General features: G+C 37.6%; 1 protein-coding gene across 1 annotated transcript; it reads left to right on the top strand.

Moving 5' to 3' along the window:
* Nucleotides 1-2,925: 2,925 nt before the first annotated feature.
* LOC145130442 (F-box/kelch-repeat protein At3g06240-like) lies at nucleotides 2,926-4,002 on the top strand. Its single transcript, XM_079065244.1, has one exon. The coding sequence runs from the start codon at nucleotides 2,926-2,928 to the stop codon at nucleotides 4,000-4,002; it is 1,077 nt and encodes a 358-aa protein (XP_078921370.1).
* Nucleotides 4,003-16,837: the final 12,835 nt, after the last annotated feature.

Raw genomic sequence — 16,837 nt, 5'->3', positions numbered from 1 at the left:
AAGAATATATCTATAGCATGGCTAATACATTGGGAACACTTACTTGAGCTCGGCCGATTAAGCGCATTGCACTCTCCCCCTTTTACTTAAGAAAACCGTTTTCAGGAAAAAAAACAACTTTTGTTTCTTTTGAAAAAGGGTTTACCATTTCCTCAGTTTGAGTTCTGACACATCCGAGAGAGTGCCCGAATCCCTCAAACCAAGACTCCGATACCAACTTGTAACAGCCCGGAAATTCAAATAAAAATTTTCATTTAATATTCAGAAATCACAATCATATTTGTTTTCCCAAAATTTCATTACATAAACTTTTGTCCATAAGATCAGAGTATCTAAAACAAGAAATGCAGAATATTAGAGAGTGCCTGCTGCGCCATCAAGTCGGGCCCTTGCCCTTAGACCCCGAAGTACCTAAAGCATCCAACAAACTGTAAGCAAACGCTTAGTGAGTTTCTCAAAATACACAAACATATAACCATATAATTCCATGCAACATACATATAAGATTGTCATGGACTCCGTCTATGGTCTTCACCGGGAATGTCATGGGCTACCCCCATGGTCTTACACCCATGGGCCATGGGCACCCCCCAATGGTCTTTATCGTCATAACATGCCAGATAACAAGCCATTGCATACATAACTAATAAAATCTCATATCAAGTAATGGACCGACATTGGTGCCTTCGACCCATTGGTATAGTGAAAAGACTCACCTTAGTCTATTGATCACAATAGCTGCTCGACTCTACCAGCCCAAAATCCCAAACTGAACAATATATAAATAACCCTAATTAGGATCATGACACAACCTAGTCATAGGCCCAAAATCCTAAGTCCAAGTCCCTCCATAATGGCCCAAAGGCCTTTCTTTCACTAATGGGCCTAACATACAAATCCAATTCTATATTGGGCTACAAGGCCCAAAAGGCCCAACATGCCAATAATGGCCCAAATAATAAATCCAGGCCCACAAATTCAGCTAGTCCAGGCCCAAACCTTTAGGTCCCAAAGGTTCGAAGCTCCACCGGAAGCCCAAGGTTCTCTGAGAGCGTACGCCCAACATACCTCTTCAGTACACTTAACGTACTGGGTTCATGAGCTGTACGCGCAACGTACAACATAGTACGCCCAGTGTACTAACCGTCTTGCATCAAACTCCACTAAGTCCTTAATGCATTAAGACTTTTCACTCAAACTTCAGATCTTAGACGTGTTAAGGGTCATAAGGCATAAAATTGGCAACTTTATGCCTTTGCATGCCATATATGCTCCCAACCACCCATTCTATCTCATTAAGATTTCTTGATATTTTTAGAATCAGTTTTGTGTTAATTTAATTTGCAACTTGCAGCTCTACAATTGTTTGTTGAAGAAGGTGCAAAAGATGGATCAGGATCAGGGGAAGCAGATATGGGGAAGCTTTTGGCTGATCAGTCATTTGTCTCATCTATTCTTGCTTATGTATGTTTTTTTTTTATTTTTTATTTTTTTGTGAATAGAAAAAAAAAATAATAATACAAAAAATGGAGAGAAATTGGTTATTTGGGATGTTTCTTGGTTTTGAAGCTGCCAGAAGTTGCCCCAATGATCCTTCAGTCAAGGATTTGCTTGCTTCAATGCAAAATCAGCCTGAGGTTAGTTAGTTCAACTTCAAAGATGGTTTTTATTTTTAATTTAAATAAAAAATAATTTGAGATTTTATCGGTCTGAACAGAAGAAAGAGGAGGATAAAGCACTCAAGGAAGACAAGTGATGTTAAATACTCTTTGTTGTAACAATGGATTTGGATTTATCAGTTTGACTTTTGGTTTGGTGTTGTTTATCAACTTTAATATTTCAATCTAAATTTCATTCATATTGCTCTGCAAAAAAAAAAAAAATACATCAGGTCTAAAGTCTCACCAATTACACAACATCAAATCAATTATTAAAATTTTAAAGCAAGATCAAATCATATCCTTAAGATTGTAAAACAAGACCAATTCTATGTATGCCAATAAGAAAATTAAACATACATTAAAGTCGGCCTTCAATTATGAATTAAGATAGGAAATGTCAAGAGAAAACTTGCATAACGAGAAATTATAGATTTGTGATTGCTTACTTCTGAAATTTGGATTTATACATATGTAAAATTTAGTTCTAGGATTAAACAAAAAGGGAACCTTATCAGGGCAGGTCCTGAAAAATTAAATATTCTCAAAGGCCCAGTACAAACAACAAAAAAAGGGCCCTTACCTTTATGATAATGTTTTATTTTTAAACAAAAATATATAATGAAAAAATTGGGTCCTGTTCAGCTGCCCACTTTGCCCCCTCATGAACCTTATGAACACAAGAAATGAAAATTATATTTGATGCGAAATCTAGGGAAGACAATTTCAAGGAACCTATCGTAATTGAACATCCTTGGAGTTACCCAAGTGACAATATATATGATAAGTTGGGAACCAACTACTCCCATCTCCTCACTAATAACCAAAACGAAATATTCAACGCAATTAATACTTTGATATTTGAAAGAAAAAAATAACATTGAAATTTAATTTTCTAAAGAAATATTATCTTTATATATGTATTAGTAAAAATATGTACGAAATCATAGTCAAATATATCTGAATTCGTAGTCAAAATGTTCGAAACCATAGTCAACATAAAAAAAATATTAATATAGAAAAAAAAAAGTTGTGTACAAATATCTTAGAATGACTAGACGGGTGTCGAATTTGGTTGTGGACTGATGAAAATAAAAAGCCCTGATCCAATATGTGCACCTCTATCTCTAATTTTAAAAGGTAACCTATTTGTAATCTCATCAGCTCCAAAAATCCAAATATACACTTGTAACTTGTAAGCAGAGAAGAACATAGAAGAGAAAACGAAACGAAAATGGTTTCACCACGATCACGACACCCAGCTACAATGGAGAACCTCCCAGACGAAGTTTTGTCAGACATATTCATCCGGTTATTGGCAAAACAGCTTGCACAAATGAGGTGCGTTTGTAAAGATTGGAATGCTCTGTTATCTGAATCCTCCTTTGTAAAATCCCACCTCCATCGTTCTGTGCATATCAACCAGAAGATTCTTACGTTCTTCGGTGTTAGGGCTGACTGTACTTCATTCACTGCAAGCCCCTTTTCTTCTCCCGCTATCGAACTCGACAATTTTTTCAAATTCCCCGTTAATCTCGAATCTCAACCTGCACGTTGTTTTGGCAATGTCGTTGGATGTGTGAAAGGGTTAATATGTTTTAAGTATGAATTAGGTGATGATTATATCGTTTGTATTCAGAACCATTCTCTCTCCGCTTTCTTAACTCTTCCGCCATGTTCCATGGGGTCCTCCTCTGAATCAAGAAATACCAATTTCCGGTTTGGGTATGATCCCAAAACTGATGATTACAAAGTGGTGAAGCTTACAGAGATTTTCGAGCCACGAAGAATGGCACCAGTTGAGGTTTATAGCGTGAGAAAAGGTAAAGGTTCCTGGGAGTTGATATCTCAAAGAATTCCGTCACACCTGCAATGCATTAGAGATCAAGATTTAGTTTGTGTAGATGGGCGTGAAGGCCATCTTCATTGGCTTTGTTATACTTATATTGGTGGGAAGTTGACACAATTGATATTGGCATTTGATTTGGGTTCGGAGACATTCAAGGAGATACCTTTTCCAGATTCTTTAAGAACATGTTGCTTTGGAGACCGGTTGAATGTGGTGGGAGTTTTGGGTGGAAAGGTTTGTGTGATGTCAAGGGTAAGAGATACTGATTGTGAGGTGTGGGTGATGGATGAGTATTCATGGGTCAAACGTCATGTGTTTTCCGGGTTTAGTGGTGGTGATCAAATATTTCCATGTGGATTTACATCAAGCAATCAGTTTCTTTTTAGATCTACGAATGTACTTAATCGTTATGGTTTGTATGATCCAGTCACAGCCAAGACTAAAAACTTCAAGATTCGTGGAAGATCTTTTGGATGTAAAATTGTTGACCAATAGATTGAATAATTGAAGAGACATCATGATATGTAAAACTTCAATTCCTTACTGTCTATCAATTTTGATTAAACCCTAATTTAGATGATAAAAGTTGTTTTTTTAAAGAAGCCAAACATTTGTAGACTATGCTTTGGAGTTTGTATTATTTTCGTCTTCAAGTTTTTTTATAGTTTGGTTGGGTTCGTGTTTTAAATTTTAATTAAACCCCAAATATATATATATATATATATATATATATATATATATATATATATATATATATATATATATATATATAGGGGACAGTTAAAATAAAAACAGTAAATAGTGTGAGAACGTAAAAACACTTTTTTATGTTATTATTCTGTAGTGAATTTTGTATCGACAACTTTATGTCATTATTCAGCAAAGAATAAATGAATAGTCAAAGGTTAAAATTAAAATTATAATTTACTACAAAAATGTACATGCATAAGTTTATAATAGAATAATAACATTGTAATGAATATATGACTAATAGAAAGTTAATATTTATATTAGAATTACTTCAACAATACACATATACAAAATTCATTACAGAATAATAACATAAACATAGTGTTTTTACGTTCTCACACTATTTACTGTTTTTATTTGAACTTACTTCTATATATATATATATATATATATATATATATATATATATATATATATATATATATATATATATATATATATATATTAATGAATTATTAGTCTCATTGTGGAGGCGAAGCTTTTATTTTAGATTGGATTGTATGTATTTGGTTGTTTGCAGTGAAGTAGTAAGATCTAGATTGAAGTATGTCGTATTTATTGGAAGTTGATATTTGTTAAGGAACTTTGAAGGAAACTTCTCTCACTATCAAATAGGAAGGGAAACAAAAATTTTAGGGAAAATTACGCAAAGGCCCTACTATGTATTTCAACTTTACCTTTTCAGTCATTAGAGTTTTTTTCGTACCTTTTAAAGGAACAAACTGTTTTTTGTCGAGTCGATTTGATCACTTTTGACAAAATAAAGGGGTAACCTAGTTACACATTTGCGACACATACACATAAAATATCTCTCTCTCTCTCTCTCTCTCTCTCTCTCAAAAAGGTCTAGTAAGAACAACCCAAGAAGATCCTGTTGCAGGAATGGAACAGAAAAAATGATAAAATCTCATCGGATAAAATCATAAAAAGGTAAGAGTTATAGCAGAAGTACACACCCATGAACAACTTGAATTAAGAAGGCATGGAGCGTTTCTCTTTGGCCCAGAAGTTGGCTATAGCTGACAGTGAGGGTGCAAACGAGCCCGAGCCGAGCCTTTGGCCCAGAAGTTGGCTATAGCTGACAGTGAGGGTGCAAACGAGCCGAGCCGAGCCTGGTCAGGCTCGGCTTAGGCTCGTTTAAGTTATACGAGGCTCGAGGTCGAGCTCGGCTAGATTCGAGCTTTCTTGTAGTGAGCTTGGCTTGACCTCGTAAAGAATTATATAAGATTGGCTCGGGCTCGAGCTCGGCTCGTTTTTGTCTAACGTGCCTAAATGAGCTTAAGCTCGGTTTATGCTCGTTAAGAAGCTCGTTTACTAATACCCAAAATCCCTAATTCTCCAAATATTATTTATTTTAATATATATAAAAATAATAATCAATCATATTATATATAGGCTCGTTTAGGCTCGCGAGCCTAATCGAGCTTAGTGACATAGGCTCGAGCTCGAACTCGTTTAATAAACGAGCTTAATATTAAGCTCGAGCTCGGCTCGGGCTCGTTTAAAATTGGTTTCGAGTCGAGCTTTTACTGAGTCGATCTCAAGTAGCTCACGAGTAGCTTGACTCGTTTGCACCCCTGGTTGACAGCACCTCTACACTTCCACCAAAGTTGCTATGACTAGTCTTAGGTGCTGTTTGTTTTTTTTAAGAAAACCACTTCAGACCACTTATTGCTGTGCCGCACAACACACGCGCAACACTTGGCCTTTTGCAGCTGTGCTGCGTGGCGCAACACTAAACCAACTGCTTCAAATCTCTTCGCGCCTTACTTTAACTTACTGCAGACGTTAAAAAACAAACAAACTTTTTATTAAATGTTGCAGCTGTTTGTTCCACCTCTGCTGCTACAGAGGATTGCAAAGATGGTCTGCAGACTTCAGGCATTTTCGCTTCGAAAAAACAAACAGCAGCGGCTTTTCAACAACTTTCTCAGCCTTCCCCGTTTCGTCATCTGTCTTTTTCTTTGGGGATTTGGACTTGGACTTTTTCGAGCTTTCAGTCACAATATCCTCAGAGTTCTTCGACTTCATGGATCTCTTCTCCTTCTTTGATCCATCATCTGGTAACAATACCCCAACAGTCTCATTTGAATTAACACCCATCAAGTATTTGACCAATACAGGATGTGTAGGATCAATTTTCTTTAGCATCGCATCAGGGATTCTTCCAATAACCGGAAACTCATCTTTGTCATCCTCCACAGACTTAGGAAAATGATACTTGTTGAATTCAACAGTTGGTTCATTGTCAGGAACCTGAATCCCCTCCTTCTCGTATACAAACTTCAAGATCAAACTCCAATACCTCGCACACGAAATGCCCTTCACGACATTCGTGTTTTCCACACTTTTAATGAACTCTTTCCATAACTGAGTGGCAAAGTCCACACTCAGATCGTAGTACAACCCCATGACCATTGCATACACTTCCAATCTTCCTTTATCAAGACCAACACTTCGTCCAGTAAGGCAACGAAGGTAAATTCCAAATAGGAAATTCCAAAGGCAAGGAAGTCCTGATTTCTTGAAATCACTTATCTTCTTGAGTGGGGGCTGGTGACCCATCTTGTTGAACATATGCATAATTTGTGGATTTGTTGGCTTGAAAAATGGAGGCGAATTGGGAATTTCCAAAACCCTAGTAAAGATCTTCTTTGTCAATCTGAATTTCTTGTCATTGATGAGATTGAACGTCAACACATCCATGGCCTTGCTATAAGTTGCATTTGATCCGGCCATACATAACCAAGAAAGTGGAACAGCAAACGAGTTAAACATTGTTGTCGATAACCCAGAGTGTTTCAGAGCAACTATCAGCATCTCCAGTTCCTCAGGATAAAGGGAAACATCATCCTCAACCTGGTAATTGGTGCTCTGGATCTTCATGATCGGGTTGGATGTTACTTCTTCAGTGTTGGTGGTTTGTGTGGCAGCCATTGTTAAGTTATTGAAAGCTTTTGAAAACAGAGAGAATTTAGGGCTTTTGTGCTTGTGAATTCTTTGATCGCGTAAAGTATAAAGGAATGTTTGAAATCCTTTATATATGTTGCCCCGATTATATGGTAACTATCATCATTAAAGTCTTTACCAGGTCTTCCTTGAAACTCACAATACTAGCCGTTACAGTGGCCATGTCAGATAAAGCACTTAGAAAAATGGGTCATGTTGCCAAACAGTTACATCAGATTGTTCGTGAGTACAAAGTACATACGACCAAAAACCTTCGTCATAGAGGTTGGGCTCTTTCGTTTTTGGGTTTAGAAACGAAGCCATGTGCCAGTCTTGTAAAATCTTCAGCCTGAGTTGGTATTACTCAGAACCTCAAGGCTTTCGTGAGTGCAGTGTGCCAATGAATAAGATAAGAAGCAATTTTAACAAAAATTTGGATCTATGCTGTCGAAAAAAAATTATTTTCGACAGAAAAGCAGTTAAACCCCGGGCAAAGGTTGCATTGTTAATTATCAAGAGAGATAATCAACTGCTTGTGTAGTTTCCCGTGAATTACAATCGAATACTTATAGAGAAGTATCGAAGGGCTTCTTTTAATAAGCAACACAGGTGGCTTTTGAAATTTTCGTTACATATCAACCTAAACATAAGGTGAGTAATTGTAACCGAAATTACTTGTTTGATCAGTGTAATCAGTGACAAGTATGCTTTGGAAATGTTAAAGTGACTTTGGACAAACGAATGATACTCATACAGAAATCATATTCTTAAAAAAACCTGTAAGCTGGATCTTGTTGGGAAACAAATGTCGTGGGTTTCGAACATTTGATCAAGATCACTCAAAAGAAAATAATATGATTTTGAGTATACGAAATTTGGTACTGAAACAAATGTTTCGTAAAAATTTGGAACAAAGTTCCCCGTCAATTCCTTATTGATTTTTCGAAAGATTGGGTTTCACTTTCATCACGGCCTCATGATGTTAGATCATAAACACAGAGTTCTGATATGTCTAAGTCTTGATTGGTTTGATCAAAGACCTCTTTGACATATGTCATTGTGTGTGTGATGTTTAAGAAATTTTTCGATGAAAAAGATTGGTTCAAGAATCGAATGTACCTCTGTTATTATTAGACCAAACAGAAAACTCTTAACTCATTTGAGAAGAGTAAGGTAGCTCAGTTGACTAATGTGAATACAAGCCTGATTGGGAAGAAACTTTCGTTACGAAAAATTTCATTAAGGCTTTCAAAATCACACATTGAGTCATTGGAGGCTTGGGTCGACATGCTGCAGCATGCTTCTAGGCACATCTTAACTAGTACAAAGTTTGAAAGATTTACCTTCCCTTAGAAATGCAAGCACGACCCTTGAAAGATATTCTTTAAGTCTGCACATCTAAACAAAAAAATAATATACAAAAGAAAATCTTTTTGGATTATATATTTTTGAAATAAAAGAAAAATATTTTTGTGATTTTGGATTTTTCGAAAATTAAGACAAATAACAAATGAAAATCTTTTTGGTATTTTTGGTATTTTTGAAAAAATATACAAACTTACGAAAATATTTTTGGTTTTTCAATTTTTCAAAAAATAAAGGACAAACTAACGAAAAGTTAAAATGTACCAAACTAACGAAATTGCTCAGTTCCAATTTACGAAAACGAAGCGTGTCGAAGCGCTGACTGTGAACAGTAACCTCTGAACAGTTAATACGATTAGCCTCTGAATGCTTCATTTTTCCTGTGAATCAACACTTTTTCGTTTGTTAAGAATTCGTTAATTTTGCAAATTTCGTCCTGGAACAGAATTTGAATCCAACATTCCCAGACCTGTCAAAATTCGCACAAACAATTTCTCATCAAGTGGTTTCGTGAAAATATCAGCAAGCTGATCAGTTGTTTTCACGAAATGAACTTCAATATTGTCATCCTCAACATGATCTTTTATAAAATGATAACGAAGTGCAATATGTTTATTTTTCGAATGTTGTACTGGATTATAACAAATGCGTATAGCACTTTGAGAATCACAATACAATGGAATCTTTTTCATGTTAATCGCATAGTCACGCAATTGACTTTGAATCCAAATGATCTGCGAAGTGCAAGTAGCAGCTGCAACATACTCAGCTTCAGCAGTGGAAATTGCAACACAAGTTTGCTTTTTTGATTGCCAACTCACAAGCTTCCCATCTAGTAACTGACATCCTCCACTTGTGATTTTTCTATCAAGATTGCAACCACCCAGATCTGCATCTGAAAATGCTTGAATAAAGAATCCTGATTTCGAAGGATACCACAATCCTAACGAAATTGTTCCTTTCAAATAACGAAAAATATTTTTCACTGCAGTAAGATGTGGTTCTCTTGGATTTGCTTGATACCTAGCACAATTGCAAACAGAAAACATGATATCAGGTCTACTTGCAGTAAGATAAAGTAAAGAACCTATCATGCTTCTGAACAAAGTGAGATCAACAACAGGTGCATCTAACGAAGGTGTTAATTTCATTCCAACCGACATTGGTACTCTCAGTTTCGTGCTATTTGTCATGCCAAACTTTTCTAACAAATTATTCGTGTATTTTTCTTGGTTGATGAAAATGCCTTCTCTGCTTTAACGAATATTTAGACCAAGAAAATTGTTGATTTTTCCCATCATACTCATTTCAAATTGGCTGTTCATTAGATTTTCAAATTCACTAGACAAAGCAGGGTCAGTAGAACCAAAAATAATATCGTCGACATAAATTTAAACAAGCATGAGATGATTCCCAACTTTCTTTCGAAATAATGTGGGGTCAACTGATCCTTGTTTAAATTTCGACTGTTTTAAGAAATTGGTAAGAGTTGCATACCAGGCTCTCGGTGCTTGTTTTAACCCATACACAGCTTTATCTAAGATATAAACATGATTAGGAAATTCTTCATTAACGAAACCTGGGGGTTGTTCAACATATACAGTCTCTTCAAGCTCTCCATTCAAAAATGCACACTTGACATCCATTTGATAGACATCAAAATCCTTGTGTGAAAGAACCCCTTTCTATACTTTCATATTTATGGAAGACCCAAATTTTCATATTTGACAATTGTTATTCCGAAACATGCTACATGCATATTCATAAAACAATATTTTATATTGATAAAACGGTTACAAACTACTGGATACAAACCCACTATTTCATAGTGTTATATATTACATAACTCCCCAGGATACTATAGTTTTATACATATGGGAGTGCAAAATACAATAGTTTCAAACTATTCGAATATCTTCTATCAAAACAGTAGTTTCAAACTATTCAAAAATCTTCTACCAGTATATCACTATACTGGGTGCTTATCTCCAGCAAATTAGTTAAACATTGAGAGGGGTAAGCGGTGACGCTTAGTGAGTTCAATAATAGATACAATATAACGTTATGCCATATATATACTGTAATATGCCAGAAGCAAAGAGGAACAAGGAACAACAAAGGCATAATGCGAAAAGCTTTCCATATTAATCAATGAGACATAACAAATTCCATACTTGATATAAAATCAAGAAAGTTTCAGCACAAATGGCACAATAAATACTCAGGAATATCATTTTGCTAGAATATTTAGGCTTTCAGCCTTATCTTAGCATAATACTGAAGCCAAAGTGATGCCTATGTCATACACTTCATGGTCAACGGTTCATACCAATACCCAAGTGATGCTTATGTCATACACTTCAAGTCAGAGGTACATCCTTTCTATAAAATAGCAGATACAACAACTCGAGATGATAACATGGAAAAATACATAACATATATAACACATAACATACAATTGTTCCTATATATTAAACTCACCGAGAAATAACCGGGGGTCAAAATAGTAATTTGGGCAGCACTTTGGCTTTAAATATGACTTTCTTCGTTGAAAACCGAGAGTTTTCTTGAAAACCGGGCTCTGCGAAGGTAGGGATTCGAAACCGAAAAGATAAATTTTTCGGGCTTCTCGGGAATCTCGGGGCGCGTTTCGGGCTTTGGAATAAGTACCGGGGCTTCGGGGGAAGTCGGAATGTAAGAAAATGTTGAAAAGGGGTGAAAAAGACCAAAATTCAAACATGTAACCGGGAGGTCTCGCACCCTTTATATAGGTGCGAGCCTTGGATCCGAAGCGAGGAGAGGAGGGCATGTGTGCGAGGCTCGGAACACGCGGTAGTAGGGCGAAGCTTCGGCCGGAGAGCTGGCTGCTTCGGTCCAATGGGAGGATGACACGAGGGTCGGATCACGTGTGTCATGCGAGGATCACGTGGCCCTTCGGACATCTGTGCGACACGCGTCGCTTCTCGGGCATTGCCACGCAGCAGCTTCGGACACGTGGCCAAATCCGAGCGAGGGTGACGTGGCAATCACTATTCATGCGAAATTTCTCGAAAAATGTGCCCAATCTTGTAAAATCCATAACTTTCTCATACGGACTCCGTTTTTGACGTTCTTTATATGCACGCGTAGAGAAAATTATGCTCTACAACTTTCGTTTAGACTTCATCGGAAAATTTTGACTTTATTTTTGTATTATTATTTTTAACAGACCGGGACTGGAAAATCCGTTAAAAATTCATAACTTCTTCATCCGACGTCCGTTTTCGTCAGAATTTTTACCGCTGTACTACTAATGACGAGACCTTCGATTCTCATTTAGGATGTGTCGGATAAAAATGACTCGATCTAAAATTCGAGTTTTTAGCTGTCTACTGCTAAGCTGAAACTTGTAAAAATCATAACTTCCTCATACGAAGTCAGATTTTGGCGTTCTTTTTATCGAACTTCTCGGTTTAACGAATACTACGACTTTCATTTAAATCACTAAGGCTAAAAAGTAGTTTATCAAAAACTCACTTTTTACGTCATTCGGCACCGTGCCAGTTTTATCGCGGATCTTCGATTGATCATAACTTCTTCGTTATAACTCGGATTTCGGCGAGGTTTTCGCCTACGTGTTTCTAACGAGATTATCTACAACTTTCAACAATAAAATTTTACTTATTTCAAGTTTTATATTTTCGCTAAATTTCATTATTTAGCTTTTAATTGGAATCTCATAAGACTTCCAATAATTTATGAGTGATTCTAAACATATTTTTACCTTATTTCTAGTAAAAACTATCTGTTAGAACTCAATACTCAATATCAAATAATATTTCATAATATTATTTATATAAAACACGATCTCACAACGTGTATGTTACAAATACCTCCTCCTTTTGAGAATTTTGTCCCCGAAATTACATAGATTAAAATAAATGGGGGTATTTCGATATTATCTCATTCTTATTTTCCCAAGTATAGTTCGGGCCTCGATGGTGTTTCCACTTGACAAGCACCAACTCTACTTCTTTATTACGTAGCTTAGTCGTTCTTTCGTTTACGATCTCTTCAGGCTCTTCTACATAAGTTAACTTATTATCCAGTTTCACCTCGGATAATGGAACTGCCTCATCATAGATGCTTAGGCATTTACGCAGATAACTCACATGGAAGACATCATGAATACCCGCCAAATCTTCAGGTAATTCCAAGCGGTATGCTTGTTTACCAATCCTCTGAAGGATTTTGAAAGGACCAACAAATCTAGGACTTAGTTTTCCTTTCTTTCCAAATCGCGTAAGACCTTTCCATGGGGATACCTTCAACATTACGAAATCCCCCACCTGGAATTCAATTGGTCGTCTCCGCTTTTCCGTATAGGACTTTTGTCTATCCTGGGCGGCTTTCATTCTTTCTCGTACAATTTGAATCTTGTTGGTGGTGTCTTGAATTATTTCAGGGCCCCCAAGGATCTTCTGTCCTATGTCACGCCAACATAATGGAGTACGACACTTGCGACCATATAATGCCTCATATGGTGGCATTTTAATTGAAGCATGGTAACTGTTATTATACGAGAATTCGACAAGAGGTAAGTATTTATCCCAGTTACCACCGAACTCCAAGACACATGCACGAAGCATATCTTCTACAGTTTGGATTGTTCTCTCTGTCTGACCATCTGTCTGGGGATGATAGGCTGTGCTGAGAGCAACTCGAGATCCCAATTCACGTTGCATACTCGCCCAAAAGTGAGAAGTGAAGCGAGTATCAGAATCGGAAATGATCTTTAGTGGCACACCATGTCTTGCAACAATTTCATCCAAGTATACTTGTGCGTATTTCTCCATTGGAGTCGTTTCACGCATGGCAAGAAAATGAGCGCTTTTAGTCAGGCGGTCGAGGATTACCCAAATGCTATCATGCTATCTAGCAGTCTTTGGCAATTTGGTAATAAAATCCATGGACAGTTCTTCCCATTTCCATACAGGTACACTAAGGTTTTCTGGGGTTCCGTAAGGCTTTTGGTGCTCTGTTTTGACTTGTAAGCATACCAAGCATTCCTGTACATATCTTCCAATGTCTCTCTTTTATCCAGGCCACCAATAATCAGCTTTTACATCGTAGTACATTTTACTTATACCAGGATGTATTGACAGTTTAGACTTATGGGAGTCATCTAAAATCTTCTTTCTTAATCCACCAATCTTCGGAATCCACAGCCGATTCTTGAATACCTTCAGTCCTTGGGGATCATCAAGTAAAACATCGGTGTAATGTACCATCCCTTCTTTCTTCACATTTTCTGGCTTTAGGGCTTCTACTTGCCATTTCTCTAGTTCATCTAGGATAGTGAACTTTACTATGGTGTGAGTAATAGCATAACACATACTATTACGATAAACCTTTCTGCTAAGTGCATCGGCAACTACATTAGCGTTTCCAGGATGATATAGGATTTCACAGTCATAGTCTTTGATCAGCTCCATGGCTCGTTGTTGTCTCATATTCAGAGTTTGCTGACTGAATATATACTTGAGACTCTTGTGGTCGGTATACAATTGACATTTTGTACCAAAGAGGTAATGTCTCCAAAGTTTTAGGGCAAATACCACTGCAGCGAGTTCGAGATCATGAGTGGGATAATTCTTTTCATAATCTTTCAGTTGTCTTGAGGCATAGGCTATCACTTTACCACGTTGCATCAACACACAACCGAGTAATAATCTTGAAGCATCGCTATATACAGAGAAATCATCATCACCATCTGGTAGTGATAAGATTGGAGCATGAGTCAAAAGATCTTTTAGAGTCGAGAAAGCTTTTTCTTGGGCTTCACCCCATTCGAACTTCACTTCCTTTCGTGTAAGACTCGTGAGAGGTACGGATATACGAGAAAAGTCCTTAATAAATCTCCGGTAATATCCCGCGAGACCCAAGAAACTACGAATTTTGGATGCATTACGAGGCACTTCCCAATTTTGAATAGCTTCAATTTTAGTAGGATCTACCGATACACCGTCACCAGAAATAACATGGCCGAGAAATTGAACTTGGCGAAGCCAAAATTCACATTTCGAGAATTTAGCATAAAGCTTCTCCTTTCGAAGAAGTTCTAACACCGCACGAATATGAATGGCATGATCAGCTTCAGACTTGGAATAGATTAGAATATCGTCTATAAATACGATGATAGATTTATCGAGCATTGTGCGGCATACCCGATTCATCATATCCATGAATACAGCAGGAGCATTCGTTAAACCAAACGGCATAACAAGAAATTCGTAATGCCCATATCGAGTACGAAAAGCAGTCTTCGGTACATCCTGCTCGTGAACTTTCAACTGATGATAGCCAGATCTTAGATCAATCTTGGAGAAATAGCTAACACCCTGAAGTTGATCAAATAAATCGTCAATGCGAGGTAGTGGGTATTTGTTCTTGATAGTCACCTTATTCAGCTCACGATAATCAATGCACACCCCCATCGATCCATCCTTCTTCTTGACAAACAATACCGAAGCACCCCAGGGAGAGGTACTTGGTCGGATAAAGCCTTTGTCAAGTAATTCCTGCAGTTGGATCATCATTTCTTTCATCTCAGCTGGCGCAAGACGATAAGGAGTCTTAGCAATCGGAGCAGCACCAAGCACAAGGTCAATTCGGAATTCTACTTGCCTGTCCGGAGGAAGACCAGACAATTCTTCGAGAAAAACATCTGGATATGCCATAGCAATGAGAACATCATTCACCGTTTTCTTATCTTCTTTCGAGACATCGACTGTGTAGGCCAGATAAATAGAACACCCTTTCGATATGAATTTACGGGCTTTGAGGAAAGATATTATTTTTAAGGTTCCTTGTTCACCATAGACATAGATAGGATTCTCCCCTTCAATGGGAATACGTACTATCATTTCATAACACAAGAGGTCTGCGTGGTTCTTTGACAACCAATCCATGCCGAGAATAATGTCAAAGTTGGGCAAGGAGATAGGAATTAGATTAGCAAGAAAATTGTAGCCTTCAATTTCTATAACACAATTCCTATAGACTTTATCGGCAAGTAATGATATACTTCCAGCAGTCTCTACGTGGAAAGGTTGCGCAAGTGCATAACAAGCAATTTGAAAAGAATGCGCAAATTCATAAGACACAAAAGAATCTGAGGCACCAGAATCACATAAGATGTGAGCAGGTCTAGAGTTAACAAGAAATGTACCCGTCACAACATTCGGGTCCTCGCGTGCCTCTTCTGTGGTGATCTGGAATGCACGACCCTTAGCTTTTGGAACCTCCTCCTTTTTAGTTGGAGTACCCCTTGATTGTTGAGCAGGATCTTGACTTTTCGCCGGTTGTTGAACGAAAGCTTGACTTTTTGTCGGTTGTTGAACGGAAGCTTGACTTCCCGTCATCTGACTAGTAAGAGTGGGGCAAAAACGCTTCCTGTGGCCAGTAACACCACATGCAAAGCATGTAACACCTTTCATTGGACACACGGGCCTCTTGTGTCCTACAAATCCACATCCAAAACATACCATAGTTCTTTCCTCTAGTCTGCATTCGCCCAGATGATTCTTTCCACAATTTCGACAAGCTGGCGACTGAAGAGAAAAAGATTGTGACCTGCCGCGGCCATGAAAAGCACTATGCGATTGTACTTGCTTGCTAGGTTCAGATCGAACGGATTGAGTTGGTGGAATAGGGGAAGCAGGAGCAGTCCTTTCAGTACGTGGATGTTTCGGAACAGTAAGAGTGGCACCACGAATTTCTAAGTCATGCTCACGCTTTTGAGCATACTCAACAGCTTTATCAAACGACAGTACTTCCCGATTGGCAACGAAATCGTGAATTTCGTGCCGTAGTCCTTCTAAGAATAACTGAATTTTCTCGTCTTCAGTTGGGATATACTTTGTAGCAAACCTTGCTCTTTGATTAAACTGAGTTTCATACTCATTCACAGTCATTCCTCACTGTTTAAGCTCGAGGAATTCTTTCTCCAACCTCCTCCTCATGTCTAGAGGACAATACTTCTCTAGCACACGAGTTTTGAACATTTCCCAGGATAAATTCTCTTGGTCAAACTTGCTGAGAGCTTCATAGGTTGCTTCCCACCAGACCAAGGCTTCTCCGATGAGCATTGCAGAAGTATAGTTAGCCTTGTCTTCAGCATCTACATGAGAAATACGAAACACTTTTTCTGTGTTCTGGATCCAAGTAAGAACAACAATTGGATTAAGAACACCAGAAAACTCTGTAGCACCGCTACTCTTGAAAT

Source organism: Lactuca virosa, chromosome 8 (assembly GCF_052849685.1).
Source record: "Lactuca virosa cultivar CGN04683 chromosome 8, Lactuca_virosa_CGN04683_v6, whole genome shotgun sequence".
NCBI classification, from domain to species: domain Eukaryota; kingdom Viridiplantae; phylum Streptophyta; class Magnoliopsida; order Asterales; family Asteraceae; genus Lactuca; species Lactuca virosa.
Note: the sequence above shows the minus strand (reverse complement) of the source record. Positions and strands in the feature narration are given on the sequence as shown.